At 33.3% G+C, this 17,849-nt stretch overlaps 1 protein-coding gene across 1 annotated transcript in view; it reads left to right on the forward strand.

The window, feature by feature from the left end:
* Positions 1-17,849, forward strand: part of TRHDE (thyrotropin releasing hormone degrading enzyme) — a 416,748-nt gene that overhangs the window by 211,717 nt on the left and 187,182 nt on the right. Inside the window, exons 4-5 of the mRNA XM_082351569.1 lie at positions 1,673-1,827; positions 4,610-4,723. Coding sequence (XP_082207695.1) covers positions 1,673-1,827; positions 4,610-4,723 — 269 coding nt within the window. The remainder of the gene's footprint in view (positions 1-1,672; positions 1,828-4,609; positions 4,724-17,849) is intronic.

The following is a 17,849-nucleotide window of genomic DNA, read 5'->3' on the forward strand; positions in this document are numbered from 1 at the left end:
GAAATTGGCTCCAGGAACCTAAGAGACTGTCCCTCATTCCTTCTTCCTTCTTTCTTTTCTGAAGCAATCATAATTCTGAATCTGGTGTTTATCATTCCTATATGTGTGTGATTGTGTGTGCATTTTACCATGACTATTTGTCTGAGTATATGTGTGAATGTGTGAGTATCCATTTGCAATCTATGGTACTATTCTGCTTGCTTTTAAGTAGTATATGGTAAGGGTCATTCTACACCTTATTTGTTCCCTCAACATTATGTTTTTCAGATTATCCGTGTTGATACATGTAGTGTTAGAATCTAGTGGTAAGACTATTTCAGTGGTTGTATGGTATTCCTTTTTAGAATTATTTCACAGTTTCTTTGTCAATTATCTTGGTGGAAGGCTTGTAGTTTTCTCTTTTCACTCTTACGAAGAATACTGCAGGAAACATTTTTGTACCATTATTTTATTAGCATCCTAGGGAGTTAGTCCAGGGTTTACATGGGGAAGTGGAGCCAGGTTGCCTGGGTTCGAATCCTTACATTGCCGCCTTCTAGCTTTCCCAAGCAGCATTGAGCACCAGCTATATTCAGTCCTTCTGCACGTGCATGCCCTACCTCAGCCCCTGGCAACAAGTTGTCAGCTTGGCTTAGATGCCTTTGGCTCTGGTGGACCCTGCTGGATCCAGTTCCCAAATGCCACTGCCCGTGGCTTCACATGTAATCACTGCTTTGCATTTATGTACCATTTCTGGTCCATGGAGAGGTTTATAGAGGTTTATTTTCAAGCCTGGAGATGATTTGCAGTTTTTCCTTTTAATATTTTACTTATCATTGCTATGTGTTTGAGCAGAGGGAGTGCATCAAAGCATGTACTTACTGTGTCACCTTAAGCAAACGTTGATAATACCTCTACAACCTTTTAAAATAAGCACAAATCTTAGAATCATCTAATCATAGATTTTCGGAGCTGGAAGGGATTTTAGAGATCATGATGTCCAATAACCTTATTTTATAGGTGAGAGAATTGTGGTCTTGAGAAATTAAAGTGATTTACTGATGTCATATATTTAATTAATGGTGGAGACAGGACCAGAACTAGAGTCTGCAGGTTCCCTCAATAGTCCTTTTGACACTACATCTACTTTTTTAGTTTTCTCTATCTGAGCTATATTTACATGTAATATTTTATTTTTAACAGAACTCAAAAAATACATTAGAATTAAGCAATTAGAAATATGACATGTCAGATTTTTAAACTGATGTGAGACGTTTTCTTTTGAACAATATTGAGGTAAAAGCAAGAGTACAGCATTTACTGCACTGAGCTGAATATATTTTCATTAGAAGGCACAATGCCTTTTGACTCTGTAGATTCCCGCTGCATTTGGTTTCCTTGACTTTCTGCAACTTATTAGGATAGGCCCATCAATACTGGTGCTGATACTTCCAACCTCCTACCGCACTGGGTCTGAAAATGAACTGTGATGGATGGATATGGCCAGCATTGACAGTGATAGCCTATATTTCTGCTGTCACGTAGAAATGGCAGGTAGTTTAATTTAGAAAAAAAAATTACTGAGAAAGAGCAAGTATTTCTTCTAATTAGGATTTCTGGACTTTTGTCGGATATGAATTTAGAATCTGACATGTTTGTTAAAGCCTTTGGAATTGTTTTATTCTATTTCTAGATCTTTTAGCTGTGCCTAAGCACCCGTATGCTGCTATGGAGAACTGGGGACTAAGTATTTTTGTGGAACAAAGAATACTGCTGGATCCCAGTGTTTCATCTATTTCTTATTTGCTGGATGTCACCATGGTCATTGTTCATGAGATATGTCACCAGGTATGAGAAAAAGGATCAGGTGTAAGTATAATTGCAAACTATCGAGAACGTAGAATGATTTCAGATACTTAGATTAGGAGCTAAGTTATTCTCCTCCCAATTAAGTTTTAATGGTATAGAGCACCGTGTAGTTCTTTTTGGAAGATAGGTTGTCCTTCTCAAATGACAGCACAAATGAAAGCAAACACACGGATCATCTTGAATAAGTAACTGTCATTCAGTTTAGTGGAGGAGTGAGATGGCACTGCTACCCAGCAGCCTCTTTGGAGACCCTATCCACTCACTATTCTTTGTCAACCTTGCTCTATTTTCCTGTGATTATTGGTGTGTATATATGGGGAGTGCAGTGATGGCAATGATTTATTGCATTGCTGAAAGATGCAGCTGAGTTTTGTGTACATGTCAAAATTTGCTTTTGCTGAAATCAATTTGTTATTCCCCTTCTCCCATCACACAGACACTTAGGAAGTCTTTCACTAACTCCGCGACAGCCTCTTTGTTCTCAAATGATTGATATTTTTTTGTCTTGGCATGTTGAGAAATTCGTATGTAAATTAGCCAGCTTTATCGTGAAGCTAAGATAAAATTAATTTCATTTTGATTTTATGCACTTTCTTACAATGAGCAGAAGATATTACAGAGATTTCACAATGCTTATTAGAATCTCGATTCTAGTGAAAAAAATAACTGAAAATAAACGTTCGTGCTAATAAAAAGCAATCCTTGTCCTGATTACCAGAAACTATGGATAGTTTTTAAGTGGAAACACCAGAAGTCTCAGTGTGATACTGTACAACTTCAATTTGTTACCAACCCAAAATCTTTTTAAAAAGCTTGGAAACCTTAAGAAAGAGTGAGGTGGAAAACGTTGTCAGTAAAAGAGGCTGAACAGCTAAATGATAATACATGAATAGGGACTTCATGCTAAATTGTTCTAGGCCATATGACCACTTACCTATATGTCAGCCTTTTGCAGTGAACCTGTAGATGTTTGTACCTGTCATGCTGGTCAGCTTGGGCATGTGTTCCTTGCTGCAGAGACTTAAGGGGATCCATTGCAGAGATAACCAGGGCTCCTCTATTGTGCTAAAAATGGTTTCCAGCTAAACATACAATTCTTTGACGCAAATCAATGTCCTTTTTGAACGTTCCTAGAAACGAGTTACATGTAGAGTTCTGTTGAAATAAGAACACACTGATAATTGTTTCTAGAACTGGATTTCATTTGTTCCAGATTCTCAGTTACTTTCTTGTTCTAGCTTAGTAGTGCTCGGCTACTTACTATGAGGAAATGAGCCAGAAGCTGGGAGAAACACATAATAATTTCCACTATCATTGCCAAATTATTTTCTACATTACCGTTTCTCCTCACCTATTTATTGTCACAATTCTTAAGACAGGCTTTCAATTTAAGGGAGAAGAAACATTACTTTCTGATCAAGAACAGAAAATGTTTTAAATATCATTTGTTTTGTGGCCATCAGCATATTCAGAGTTATCTCTTATTTGTATTTCTATTAGAGATCCTCTTGAGTAAGTGATACTTTATTAATATTGAAATGCTCAGCCGCCAAGCTCTTTCCTCTAGCTCCTAAAGCTGTAAAGCTATGATCTGATACTTGTCTGACTGCCTTTTCCTTCTGCTTCTTAAATAACTCACTCCCACTTAGAGTCTTCACACTAAGGGTTACTTACAAATGCCTATAGTCCTCTTGCCTAAGGCTTTCTCATGGCTCCTTATCATTAAAGTCTGAGCTCAAATGTCATCTGCTTAGAGAGAATCTTTTTGTTTTTACAGTCTAAAGTGACCCGTCCCCCATTCCTATCGCACTTTAATAAGATCTGAAATTGTATTGTTCATTTGCTTATTTTTTATTTTCTATCTCACCTCATTGTCCCTTCCTCCACAATAAAGTGTCAGCTGCCTGAGAAGGGACATTGTCTGAGTTTTCATCATTAAATCCCAAGTCTGGAGGATAGTTCCCGCATATAATGTTTTTTTGTTGTTGTTGTTTTGTTTTTTAATGAAAAAAGAATTCCTTTAAGCTTTGGTGAACTCAGCAAGGATTTCAGAGTTATGTATCCTGATCTAATCAAAACACCAATTATAAATTACAACATTATTTTCCTGAAGGGATCTTAGAGACTTTTTTGGTCCAACCCTCATTATCATAGAATCATGGAGAGTCAGGTGTGCACGAGCATCTTAAAGCCCTTATTAGTTCCTTCAATCAGCCGATGTCGTCTGTGAATTGCCTCTGCCACTGGAAGGCGCTGCTTCAGTACTTCCTGTGATGAGCTCACCACTTCTCGAGGTAGTATTTTCCATCTTCATCCATTTCAGTCTGTTAGAGGGTCTCCTGCATTTTTAGCAATGTCTACCAATCTACAACCCTAATTTCCATCCATTAGTACTGATTTGTCCCCTGTAGGGCCATAAGACCCAAGCCTTTTCTTCTTCTATATACTAGGTCTTCAAATATTTGAAGACAGCTGTTGTCAGTTTTTTTACCCTGAGCCCTTTCTTCTCCAGGTTAAATTTTCTTGTTGTGTTCCTTGAACATTTTATCTTTGTTCTTCCCTGAATGCATTTATAGAAAATTAGTGTCATCCAAGTAGTCAAATAAATCAATGGTGTTGCCACAACGTATTTTAAGATCACAAAATCAATTGGGGAATGAATTCCAGTTGTGATAATCATAGTTTAAAACATTTAATTTTAGATAAAATAATTCTGGGATAGATGCGATTTTATCTGATGCCCATTCATTTGTCACGGCAGTGGTTTGGTGACCTCGTGACTCCTGTGTGGTGGGAAGACGTGTGGCTGAAGGAGGGATTTGCTCACTACTTTGAGTTTGTTGGTACAGACTACCTCTACCCCGGCTGGAACATGGTAAGTGCACTTTTTAATTGTTTGGAACTCTAAGTGGAAGGTTGATCCTGTGTTACATTGGGCTTATCTTATCATCAGACGTGACTGAAAATACCAACTGATGCATGAAAAAAAAAAATTAGCTATCCAATAAAGGAAAAGTAACCCAAAATGTAAACAGTAGTATTCCAAAAGATTTTGTTGTTTATTAGAACTAAATAGAATCTGATTGGTTATACGCTGATTTCAAAATGGTACAAGTTTTCTAACTAGAGATATTTTAGATTGCAGTATTTGATAACAAAGATAAATTATCCCTTAAAATAGAGAAGATAATAGTAATCAATAAATTATATTTTAAGTGTATAGGATGTTTCAATATATAGAAAAATGAGAACTTAATATTTCTTCAATGTGATGAACTCAAAAATTAGCTAAAATTTTTGATGCATTATTGCTGTTTTTACTTTAGGATTAAATGATTTAATAAGAGGTTACTATAAAGAGTTGTACACATTATACCCATACCTGTACATCTGACCTGAAGTAGAATTTGTTGTACCTTAAGCAGTGATGTTCTAGAACATCCTAGAAGAAAAAGTGGAGGGAGGGTATGATTTCTATATGTCATTTAATGTAAGTTTTTCATTTGGTATAAGCTTCCATTAATCAGTAAGTGACTATGTTATTATGGAGTAGAACCCAGGGTATATGTTGTTTGGGAACTTGAATTTTAAATTTATTTTAAGTGGCACTATGTAAAAGTTGCAAAGTACTGACATTTGTCAACTTCCAGAAGCTCAAAAGCTTTCACCTGTGACATAGCATGAATGATTATATATATTTATTTCACACCACTCTTTTTTGATGTTTAAATTATTATGTGATTATCTAGTTATCTGTCATGATTACAAGTATGATCTGAATAGTATTTAAACCAAGGTAAAATATAAAGATGTCTGTAAGTCATGATATAACTTCTCTACCATAAATTCAGCCAACTCCTGCTGAGTAAGAAAGGTGATCTTACATATCTCAGAAGAAATGTTACAATTGTAATATCATATTGATATGTTTGAATTATCCAGTTTTGCTTATATTTTATAAAGGCAACATGGTTCATTTGCACAAAGGTGTGAGTTAATTTTACTTAGCCTTACGTATCTAGGTATGCATGTATATATTATACAATTTAAAAAATCTTATTTGAACTGTTTTATTATGGCATTAAAATTAATTAAAAATGCCTTTAAGGAACTTTGAAGAAAAATCATCAATACCATCAATATTAATTAATTTTTAAACAAATATGAAATTTGAAAACTGAAACGTTTAAGGATATTGAAATATTCATAAAAATATATTTTGGTTTTTAGTTGACTTTCAACCAAATTTGTTTAAAATTATCATTTAATTTTCACTATGCTGTGGATTATTACTGATTTATAATTCTATTATGTTTCAATATTAAAAGATCTTAGTATTACAAATGGCATGTTACTCATATAGGTAAGCTTTTTCATTTTTTTCAGCTCATTCAGTTATCTATGACAAAATCCTTTCTATTCATCATTATAAAAATACATCTTAGGTTAAAAAGGAATCAACAGAATTATACTAGAGGTGAAAACTGACAGCTTTTGATGGTTTTAGCATGGCAGTGAATCCCAAGGTTCAATGTCCTCATACTGGATTTTGTCTTTGAATAATTTTGTATATTCCTTCATTATCTTTATCAGTTAAGTTATAAATGGAGAACATTTTTATAAGAAATATTGAAAATGAATATAGAGTGTAAATAACACATCTGAGACTTTGTCCTTAACAGAATACCTACCATACACTGGAAGTATAAAAATCTTGGGCTGGTAGGATATTAATCCATATGTTATCATCAAAAATAGGAATTAACGGTGGATTAAACTAAGAAATGAAAGAATAAGGCCCATCACAATTAATTAGGCAATAGTGAAAACAGGTTTTATTATTATGTCTCTTTATGTTCGGATTTTAAAGATTACAAATACTGTCTGATCATTGGCTGCTTTTGCTGTTTTAGTAGTTTTTTCAATTTAGGTTGTACAGTACCTCAATATACTAAATTTATAAAACCTATAAGATGAGACTCTAAACAAATTCTCCTCCAAGGATCGTTAATATCTTCTTTGCAAACAAAATTTTAGGACTAAGTTAGCCACATAAGTAAGAAAGGATATTAAGGGACTTTAAGGCTGTGTCAGCACTATTTTTCATAATGGCATCAGCAAAAGAGTGAAAGAAATACTAGGAAGAACAAGAGTGATGGCTGTGTTAGCAGTAACTCATACTGTTGTGATAAGCACAAAAACTCACCTAGGAGAACAAGGCTTGAGCTTCACTAGAACTTAGCCTAAATTAGAAAAACCAGAAGTCAGGCTTGTGTCAGAAGTAAAGAAATTCAGGAAGCTGACCTCTTTTGCGTCTAATCTCAAAAACAGTGCTTTAATTATTTTTAGACACCAAGGCTCAAGCACTGAAATACAATTTCAGTTTGCTAGGGAGATTACTATGACAGTCTACCTTCGATGGAATAGCAATAAGGAAGCCCAGAATTACACTGTATTGTTAAGGAAGCTCTGGTTCTGATTTAGGATAGTATACTTGTGTAGCCTGCTTAACTTTTAGTAAAATCTTAGGTTGTATATATGTGTGTGCATGTGTTTACAGTCAGTTTCTGCTAAAGCAATAATAAGTTTTTACATTAAAAACACTACATGGAATAAAAACTACTATAAAATTTTGTTCCCCAGTAAACTGATCAAGTATACCATTTTATAGATATGAGCCTTAACAGGTAGTATGATATAAGGTCAGGAAATGGATAGGCAAGAAGAAATTCAGATTCCAAGAAAGGCATTTCACTTCTTTGACTCACCCTTAATATTTGAGAAATGGGGGCGATTATACTGACTTGGTAAGCACACATAATTTTTGTGAAGATAAAATAACTTTTGAGGTCTTTGGAATGCATGAACCGCTATACAAATGTGAGTAGGTATCATGGACCTGGAAAATAATAAATGCTCCATTACAAAGGGGCATTGATTTTATGTTTAAATACCCTAACATTTCCAACCCTAGCAATCTATTTTGACACCCTAGATTTCTAACAATTATGTATAGATTACAAGAAGTTTTCTGTAATCTTTGTATCTAGACTCAGTCTCCCCAAATCAATGCTTATCTATATTGGCAATGTGGACTATTCTATAGGAACATAAGCCTTATATCATGTTTCATTCATCAAACAGAAGTGTCAAGATCAGCAGAAGCAACTTCTTCAGCTCAGGGCTGGGGTTAGATTTCATAGGTTGAGTAGTCCTTTTGCTTGATGTTATTTGATAAAAGTTGGTTGTTAATGACGACATTATTGGATGATTAAGTTACAGTATGCTGTTGATGGCCATCGAAAGAGAGAAAAGAAGAGACTCATGCTGCCTAGTTACTATTCTTCAACAATTCTTTATCATTTAAGTTTGAAAAAGTCTATGATAAAAGAGTTTTAATACAGGAAAAGGATGAATAGTAAAATGATACCATGAAGAACTCCTTATTTTACAGACCTGGTGCCGATGCAGGCAAAATCATATCCCTTGTGCATATTGCACAGGTTTTCACTATAATTTGTATCTATATGATAGGTGTAACCTTTAATTTCCTGAATGTAGCCTTGTAAGGACATACTTGCTATAATGAGAATTATTCAACATGAGTGTATGTTCTTTTATTAAATAATTTGGGATGCTAAGGAGGTTTACACAGCAATAACTTTATGCACTGATAAATTCTGCAGACTGGGAATTCTTCCTACATTTTTATGAGGGCACATACCTGGGCATAAAGATTACTATTAATAGAGAATCGTGCAACTAAACTTCATTATGCTAAATACTTAGGATATCTCAAAGTGTATTGCCCAAAACTTTGATAAATGTTCTCAATTGTTTTTATCATGGGCAGGACTAAAATAGTAAAAATGAATTCTGCCATTAGACTCAGTATCATTTTAATGTGCTCCAACAAAAATTGCCTGCTAAATTTAATAGGCATTGCAATAAAATTACCTTTACTTCTTAGATTATTTTGGTTTTATTCAAAAAGAAGTTGAGAAAATCATTGGTAAACTGAAATAGATACAGAGTTTATTGAATTCAATTTTTTTTCCAGTTTAAATGTAAAGATATACTGCTTAATTATTCTAAACAATAATAAACACTCTACTACTCAAGAGAAGGAAAAATAGAAAATTAGAGAGAGAAAAAATTGTTTTGGTTAATATTTTACTTGTTCAGCTATTCATGTCTTAAGTCCATCTTTGATTTAATGTCTGTAGGGAAAAAAGCTTTCACATGCTTTTCAAAGTTAGTTAATATACATTTCAACAGTAGTTGGTACATTGGTACTATTGCCTATGATTCATCAATATCAAAATATATTTGCCCAGGAGGGCTATGGTGTCAAAGATAGACCATTTGGAAATTAAATATTTATTTTAGAATCTTTCTTTATAAATACTGAATACCAAATAAATGTGTATATGTATATACACATACATCATATATATGTGATTTTCCATAGAGTTGTATATTGTCTATTATGATAAAAAATCCACATATAGTATTCTACTCCTGAGAAGTCAGTAAATTAGAAGGTGATCCAATTGTTTTCAACTGGTAGATGATATTTTATTCTCAGATGACTGACATATTGAATGTGAACCTTTTAAAAGCTTCTTATGGCTGGTCCCAAGGGTCTGTGGTATTTTTGATCCTTCTCAGTAGCTTCAAAGTGACATTTACATTGAAAGACTAGAAGAAAAGTAGGAGTGCTCGCTTGGGTCTCCTGGGGGTCACGGTCTTCAAAATAGACTTCTTCTTTATGCTTTCCCTTTACTCTTCCCTCCAAACCCCTCTGCAAGTCATTTCTCTTTGTGCTGAAAACATCAACTTTTGTTTTTTAAAGAAGAGAAAAAAATTTTTTTCTCATTTGAGAGGACCTGGGGAGCTGTAGCCTTCTATTCTGGGAGAATGGGTTGCTTTTTCCTTATCATTAGTTGTTAGAAAAGTTTGGGGCTTTGGTGGACAATAGGCCTATAACAAACACAAAGAAAGTCCACAGGGGGAGTAAGAGCTGCAAAGAGAACAGCAGCTGGTACCATTAGAGGAAAGGGTCTCATAGAATTCAGGTCTGAATTCTGAGTAAATATAGGAGGAGTTCTGAGGTGCATAGGCCCAATGCATTGAGAATGAGACTAACACTCAGAGTATACAAATTAGGATAATCCAAAAAAGGATGTCCATGTTAAGAATCAGCCCAGAGACTTGGGTTCTAACTAATGGTGACTGAAGAGATACCAAGAATTTCTAGCAAAGAAGAACAGTGAAAACAGGAAGTGCACCTGTTATACTAGCGTGTTAAAATAATTCTCACTAAGGCTAATACAATAACTAATTGGGTTAATATTTTCTCATTTTAGGACTCTGTGCTTTATACAAGCGATCTTACTGACGCTCTGGTAACCCTGTTATGAATATCTATTATAATGAATAAGGCCAGTCATTTGTTAACTGTTGATGCACATTAACTGACTTAGAAATTTTATGGCACAAATATATTTTTGAGGATAAAACAACAGTTGAAGTATTTCTAATATATTCCTACATTTGTTTTGTCTGCACTTACAGTTCTTATATAAGAATCAAGACATTGTTGGCTTCACAGTTGTTTGGGAAATTGAAACTTGAAAAGCTTGTTATCAAGGTGTGTTAAGTCTCAGAAAATGTAAATCTGCTTCATTTACTGCTTCAAATGGAAGATCAGGTTTTATTAAGTAAGATATCTTTAGAAAGGGAAGAAAAAGCAAACATAATTCATTCATATTCACATATATTCACATATACTTCTATACATTCAGGTACATGTCTAGGAGGTTCTTCTTAGTCACATTACCTCATTTTTTTTTTTTTTTTGTACTATGTGAATTTTTAAAATTTAAAACAAAGCTGCAAATTGAAATTTCATGTATGTTCTTAAAGGATGACTTTTTAAAAAACCATTTATATTCAGAAAGACACTAAGTGTTTCAGGTTTTGTATATTTTAAACTTGGAGATAAAAGATAAATGAGCATTCCCTTCAGAATAAAGTATTTCTTCCGAAGACTGTGTTCAGGTTTGCATGGTGTCAAGGTCTTTCTGCATTTCCTTAGGAATTTCAAAAGCAACCAATAAATTGACAGGATTAGACACTTCCTAGGAAGAAAACTCTTCTGAACCTGGAGCCTAACAATAATGCAAGGTTGTCCTTTCTCACATCTAGAAATAATGTAGGAAAAGTTAACCCATTCATTCCCTTTTTAGGTAAGAGCAGTTTGCAAGCAAAATATTCCAACTCGCTAAAAATGGTCAGTCATCACCTGATGAACAAAAAAATTGATGATGCCAAAAATTTATATCAAAATGATGAAATGTTCTGTTAGACATCATTGTTCTCAAATACTTATGATTTGCAATAGCAGATTATACCAGTTTAATCTGTCCCTTTTACCACGCTTGGTAAAAACGTTTATCTTCTTATGATAACATGAATTGTTCAACACTTGATATCATTCAGTATCATCTCAGATATGTTAAAGAGAATTTGCTTTGCAAAATCTGTAACATGAACACAACCAAAAAGGAAAGCTGGGGACTAAGAGGGCAACCAAAGAATAATTCATTAATTTTCTAATTATTAATCATCCTTAACCAGGCAGCTCTATGCTTTAAAAGATATTAGAACACACTCATTTCTAAGCAAGGAGTGACGGTCTCAGTCCATAACACTTTATGGGACTTTTTTTTTTTTTTTCCATTTCATCAAGGTTACTTTAACACCCTTCAGATGTTGCTAGACAAGGATGTGATAAATGAAAGTAGTGAGTTCAAGTTATATGAGTCAAAAAATATAAAGGAGTTTCCTGTCAAGAGAAAGCAAAAAGCAATAATTTGAGGTTGATGAAGATTTTGCTTCAATTACTCCAGTAACACTTGCAATAATAAAGACTTACGTAGCATTTACTGTGTACCATTAAACACTTTACATATGCTAATTCGCTGTGAAATAGAGTAAGACCTTCTGATAGGTATCTTGAGAGTAGGCATCTTTGCTGTCATTTTTCTTAAGAGTCTGAGAGTGTGGTAATGTCTAGACTACCATACAGGCCACCACTCAGGCAGCTGTCTTCAACCATGAATCCAAAAAGATGATTTGGGGTAGAACATGTTTTGACACTGAGCTGAATAACCTCTGTAGATCTACCGTTCACAGATTTAAGTAAGCCCCTTTTGAAACTATTTATATTTTTAGCTTTTTACCTTTCCCTGGGACGAATGAAATAAAATTCTTTCTAATGATTGGAGTGTTATCTTTGTCATATTTGTCTTTAAAAATGAAGATACGTGGGGATGCTTTCTTTTCTCTAAGAACCTACTTCAAATCCACCTGTGTCCAATTAACTCCTTTAATCATTTAAAATTTTCTCTTCTCAAGATTTTTATAGTTCAATGATGTCTTTCCTGAGTGCTGTTAACATTAATTTTATATAAACTAGTTTGATGGATTGCTGCCACTTTTTTGCCATTCCATTCAGTTATACATTTCATTCATTCTGTTTAATTAATTCATTCAAAGAATTATCAAGTACCCAAAATGAGACATTCATTTTGCTAATTTCTATGGAATAAACCTCATGGCTTATTAGCAGAGACCTGCTATATATCAGCTTCTTATACACACTGTATCTTATCTTTAGTGTGGTGGTTTCAGTTAGAAGGTGTGGGTAGATTGTGGAATTTTTTTTTTTTTTTGCTCTTAGTTGACCAACCATGCCTCTGTCAGAAGTTGTTTTGTTTATGCAGTAGCTCAACAACACAGATCCATAATCTCAATCAGACTGTTCATATTCATAGATATGTTTGGAAAATAAAATTTAGCATAGTAAGCCTCAGAGGATTAGCCAAATAATGGAACAGGAAGAAAATTTAGCTACCTATTATTATTTTTATATTACATGGATCAAACATGTTCTCTAATATTTGCTTAGATTTACAGTAGCTATTTATTTTTATTTAGAATTTGAGTATCTTTCTGCTCAGTTAAGTTCTGTTCTTTCCCTAAGCTTCGCAGCTTTGCTTGGAAGATAAGTGCTTTAAAAAAAATATTTCTGTACTTTTGGTTGTAGTGGTGCTTGTGGTGATGGTGCGATGTTTTCATCTATTTATTATTTATTTCCCAAGTTTTCTGATTAAAGAGAAGGTTAGTTTGATTGCTCCTAAAGAGCAAAACTTGGCATTAATTACATTCTCTTCCCGACTATCCACTTGATCAGTCCAATGTGAAGGACGTTAAACACAATACAATGTTGGAGATGACTAATTAAAAATAAAAACTCTCCGTGTTTCTTTGTCTTACTTTTTAAGACCATAAGGTGCTTTTCTTGGAACCTTTGGCTTCTTCTGAGAGATGATGGTTTATATCACTTCCTAGGCCTGAAAATGATTTGGCTTCTCACAACAAAATGATATTATTCTATTAGTGGTTAAGCATTTTGCTGGCATTTAGGGCCCCTAATTTACAAAATATTTCCAGGGATTAATCTATATTGACGCACTCATTTTTCATTATGTAACAAACATTTTTTGGACGCCCAGTCTTTGCAAGTGTCTCTGTTAGAGACGGGGAACACACATGAGTATGGACACCAGAGTCCTCAGAGTCTCATAGATCTATTTTACCAATTGAGTTAAATTATTTTTTGTCAGAGTAATGATACTTTACAGTTTCCTAGAATGAATCGATTCCTTATTTCTACCTATCCCGTGGATTAATTTTTTTTTTTTTTTGGCCGCACTGTGTGGCATGCAGGATCTTGGTTCCCTGACCAGGGATCGAACCCATGCCCCCTGCGTTGGGAGTGTAAAGTCTTAACCGCTGGACCACCAAGGAAGTCCCAAATTTTTGACTCTCTTGACACTTAATAGCTGTGTGGTCTTGTTTCTCCATCTTCAAAATATGTATGAAATACCTGTACTGTTTTTGTCACAGAATAGTATTAAAACTCTAAGACATTTTTCTTCTTCTTCTTCTTACTACAAATATTACTATTACTGTTAGGTACTTAAGTATAATGGTATTACTCTTAGGGTCCAAAATATGTTTTCCAGTGGAGTATCTTGTGAATCACATATTAAAAATTAATAAGAGCAAAGAAATTGCCTTCACATAATACTTTTGAGTACACCTGTTCCATTTTAGAATGACTTTGGAATGCTAATATTTTAATATTTTTGCACTTTATAAATGGATTGCTAGTCCAGATTTTGCATTTTGAGTAGTAAAGATTTTCTTTGCTAATTTTATAATCCGTCTGTAAATGTTATAGTAGCTTACTTTGAGATACAGTAATATATAGGGTCTGGGAATAAATGTGGACTTTCCTTTCTGAATTGGTTAACTTTTTGGGCCATAGCACTCTATGTATTCTGGAGTTGTTTGTTATGAGTTAGTAAATCTTTTAAATTTGAAAAAATTAATGCTTTTTATTTTCATTGGAAATATACAGACTTCTGTGATCTGGCAACAAGTGTAAAGTTTTATTTAGCTAGATTATTTGATGAACTGATCATTTATATCACTAAATATTGAAATTAAAGTACAAAAATGTTATTTAATAAATTTCATTATCAAGTTAATAAAAATTTTGTTACAGAATTAAGGTCATTTGAATTATTATTTATTTCATAAATTGAAATTGAAATAACATAAAATAAACTAGCTACTTGGTAATCATGTTAATGACTTCTGGGAGTTGGCTAGCCTATTTTTGGAATTATTCCAGGCCTGAATGGTATAAGAAAGTTTCTATTAGGATTTAAGTAGAAATTGAATCTGTTTAAGATAATTAGTCAGTGTGTGTTTAAAAATACTCTGGATTACATTTTATCAATCAAATATTATAGGGCCTTGTTAGCTTATTATTGATGTGTCTGAAAATATTAGCAACTTCTTGTGATGGATGTGAGAAACAGGTGTGTGAGTATCAAAAAAAAAACCGGCAAATTTGATTTTATTGAAATGTCTTATCAGCTACTCAAAACAATTAAGCATAGAGATAGAGGAAAAGATTCTTACTGCCAAAGTAGAGAGAGGAGTATTGAAAAGGTGAAGAAGCTTACCTCTCTATGCAGAGGATGCTGAAGTGACATGTACAAGAGTGGGTATGAGTTCATGTTAATTAGCAAAGAAGAGGAAGTAAATCTCCCCCACTAAACAATATGCCTCATCAGTTAAGGACTGTTTATTTACCATCATTTCTCAGCATTTAACCCAAACTATAGCATCTATGAGGAATTCAAATAATAAAATTCTGGTCAAAAGTTAACAAAAAAAAAAGAAATTATGGGCAACAAATAATTTATGAAAGATTATAAGCAGTTTCTATGTCTATATAAGAACTCATTCATTGAAATAAAAAGGATATTGAGCTTAAAAGTATATAAAACTACATTGGATAAGTGTTTGAAGGAAAACAGAAGGAAAAAATGTCAAGAAATCCAAAAAAATATATGATGTGAACATTTTAAGAGGGTTATATAAAAGCACATGGCATATGGTGATTGTTCACAGTGATTTTTTTGGGCTGTTAGAATCAGAATGAGCTATGTAATTAGACAACCTGTTCATAATTATTACTGTGATTGACATTATTTGAAGCACATTCAAGGTTGTTCTGTAAGACCTAGGATTATCATAATTAATGAATATGTAAATGACTGATGGTGACTTCTACCATATCAATATTGCTATATCTTAAAGGTTCTTGAGTAAGTATGCAGAAGGCTCAGAATTTGGTTGACTACAACGCAGTACATTTTGTGTTTCATCTTAGCATTTTCCCTTAGCTGTGTCACATCTTGGATAATATTAGACATGACACATTCAGGCTGGATATTACAAACAAAACATAAGGCAGCTGAAGGATGTAGTCATTGAAGAGACTCACAATTTAACCCACCTTCTCTCTGTGTTAGCCATGTTTGAGAGTATATCAGTTCATAAAAACCTGTGCAGGGAGTTATTTGGGGTTATGAGAGCCTTATAAAGTCATCCAAGATAGTCTTCTTATAGAGATATAATTGCTTTTTTAGTTAGTGCGTTGACTAAGGCATCTTAAAGTGTTTGTGGCTTGGCAGTGAATGAAATGTAGTTGATAGTTAAAAGAAATAAGAGCGTATAGAACACATTTGGTTACTTATTGTAAAGCTCAGGTGAAATCACAGAATAATGTTATATCAATAGAGATCTGCGCAGATAATTATGTTCATGTACCACTTCCTGTAAAAGGTTATGTGGACAAAAACAGAGGTAAAATTTTCAATACAGTGCTTGTTTTATTATAGGCATTAATGGTGATTATTTCTAAAATTATTCTTTAATGCCTACTGCATATATGTGTGTTTACATAAGTGTGACTTTAATATAAGTGGTCTGTTTTAACAAGCTGCACATGAAAATGATTATCAACATCTTAGGCATGTGTATTTTAAACATGAGATTTTGAAATGTTAATTTTTAAGAAATACTATATAGAAGCAACACTTATTTTCACTACATCTTTAGTTTTATTTCATTTATCAGTATGATTTAGCTATCTACAAAATGTTAACTAATCAGCTAAATAATGACATTATATTTCACAAGTACATCTAGCTAACTTTCAACTGAGTAAAGCTTAAAATACTTTTGGACATTTTAGAACTTTATAAAAGTAGGATGAAATATAAACTTACAGAGTAAAATTCTTTTAATATTTTAAGAGACTTGGAATCCAAATAATTTATAATTTTTACAAATATGGCATTGTGTTGTGTGTTTACAAAAGATGATAATTGCGGCGTCACAGAGATACCATATCACATAAATAAAACCTGATGTATATTTTCCTCCAATATGTTTGCTTTTCTTGTTTGAATTTTTGATTGTATTCCTCTCCTTTAATTTGTCCTGATTTGAATAAGTCATGAAGAACAAGAGTGAAAAAGCCAAAATATGCAACGCTAGGTATACCTGTATCCTTGTTCTAGTCTTATGCAAGCAAGGGGTTCAGATTAGTAATGACTCATGTGGCATTTTGTTTAACCTATGAAATCTTAAAAGGCTTTATCTCATGCTTGTATAGATTTCCAAAGACACAAAATATGAATGACATATCTAATTTCTTCTCTTTATGATAGATCAGTTGAAATTGAATCAACATGGTCATAGACACTGAAAGCATTCTTACCCATAACATTCCCTCTGTTCTCTACTCCCATAGTACTTTGTTTGGTTACTAATACATTACCCATCAAATAGCACGAAGGATTTGTACGTGTGTCTATCTTCCCTATCATAAGGAGTTGCTTGGAGGCAGGAATTGTGTCCCAAGTTCGTTTGTTTCCCTAGCCTCTAACATATGGAGGTTGCGTGTACAAAGCAATCAGTAAACATGTGTGGAATTAGATTGTATTGTTCAAATAATTTTTGTCAGACATTCTTGTTCATTTGACTCTATGGATTAGAAAAGTGCCTTTATCTATATTCAGGAGGATGTTGTCAATATTAAAAACTGTAATAAGACATTGCTTTAAATAAACTAATGAAAATACTGAAAAGGAAATATTTGTATCTATTTGGTTATCTTTATGTGTATCTACATACATATCTATATTTATGCCTATGTTTATATTTATGTCTAAATCTATATTTGATTCATAACATTTTGGAATTTCAAAGTAAATACCTTGTTGGATCACCATTGGTCATCACAAAATTGAACTACATTTTAGAAAAATAATGGTATAATATTTTGTGATCACAAAGATAAAGCCCATATTGTGTGCTATTTTTGCATAATTGTGCTGTATTGTCCTATTTTGTTTCGAGTTTGCTCCTCACTCTAGTCCGCTTTACAGTATTCATAGTCATCTTTCTAAATGTAGGTCTGGTGATGTCACTTCTTAATTCTAGCTTCCTAACTTGCCATGGAGGATCTTGATAATTCTGTTCTTGTCTGTCTCTATGCACTAATC

This window comes from Balaenoptera borealis, assembly GCF_965194805.1.
Source record: "Balaenoptera borealis genome assembly, chromosome: 13".
Lineage (NCBI taxonomy): Eukaryota > Metazoa > Chordata > Mammalia > Artiodactyla > Balaenopteridae > Balaenoptera > Balaenoptera borealis.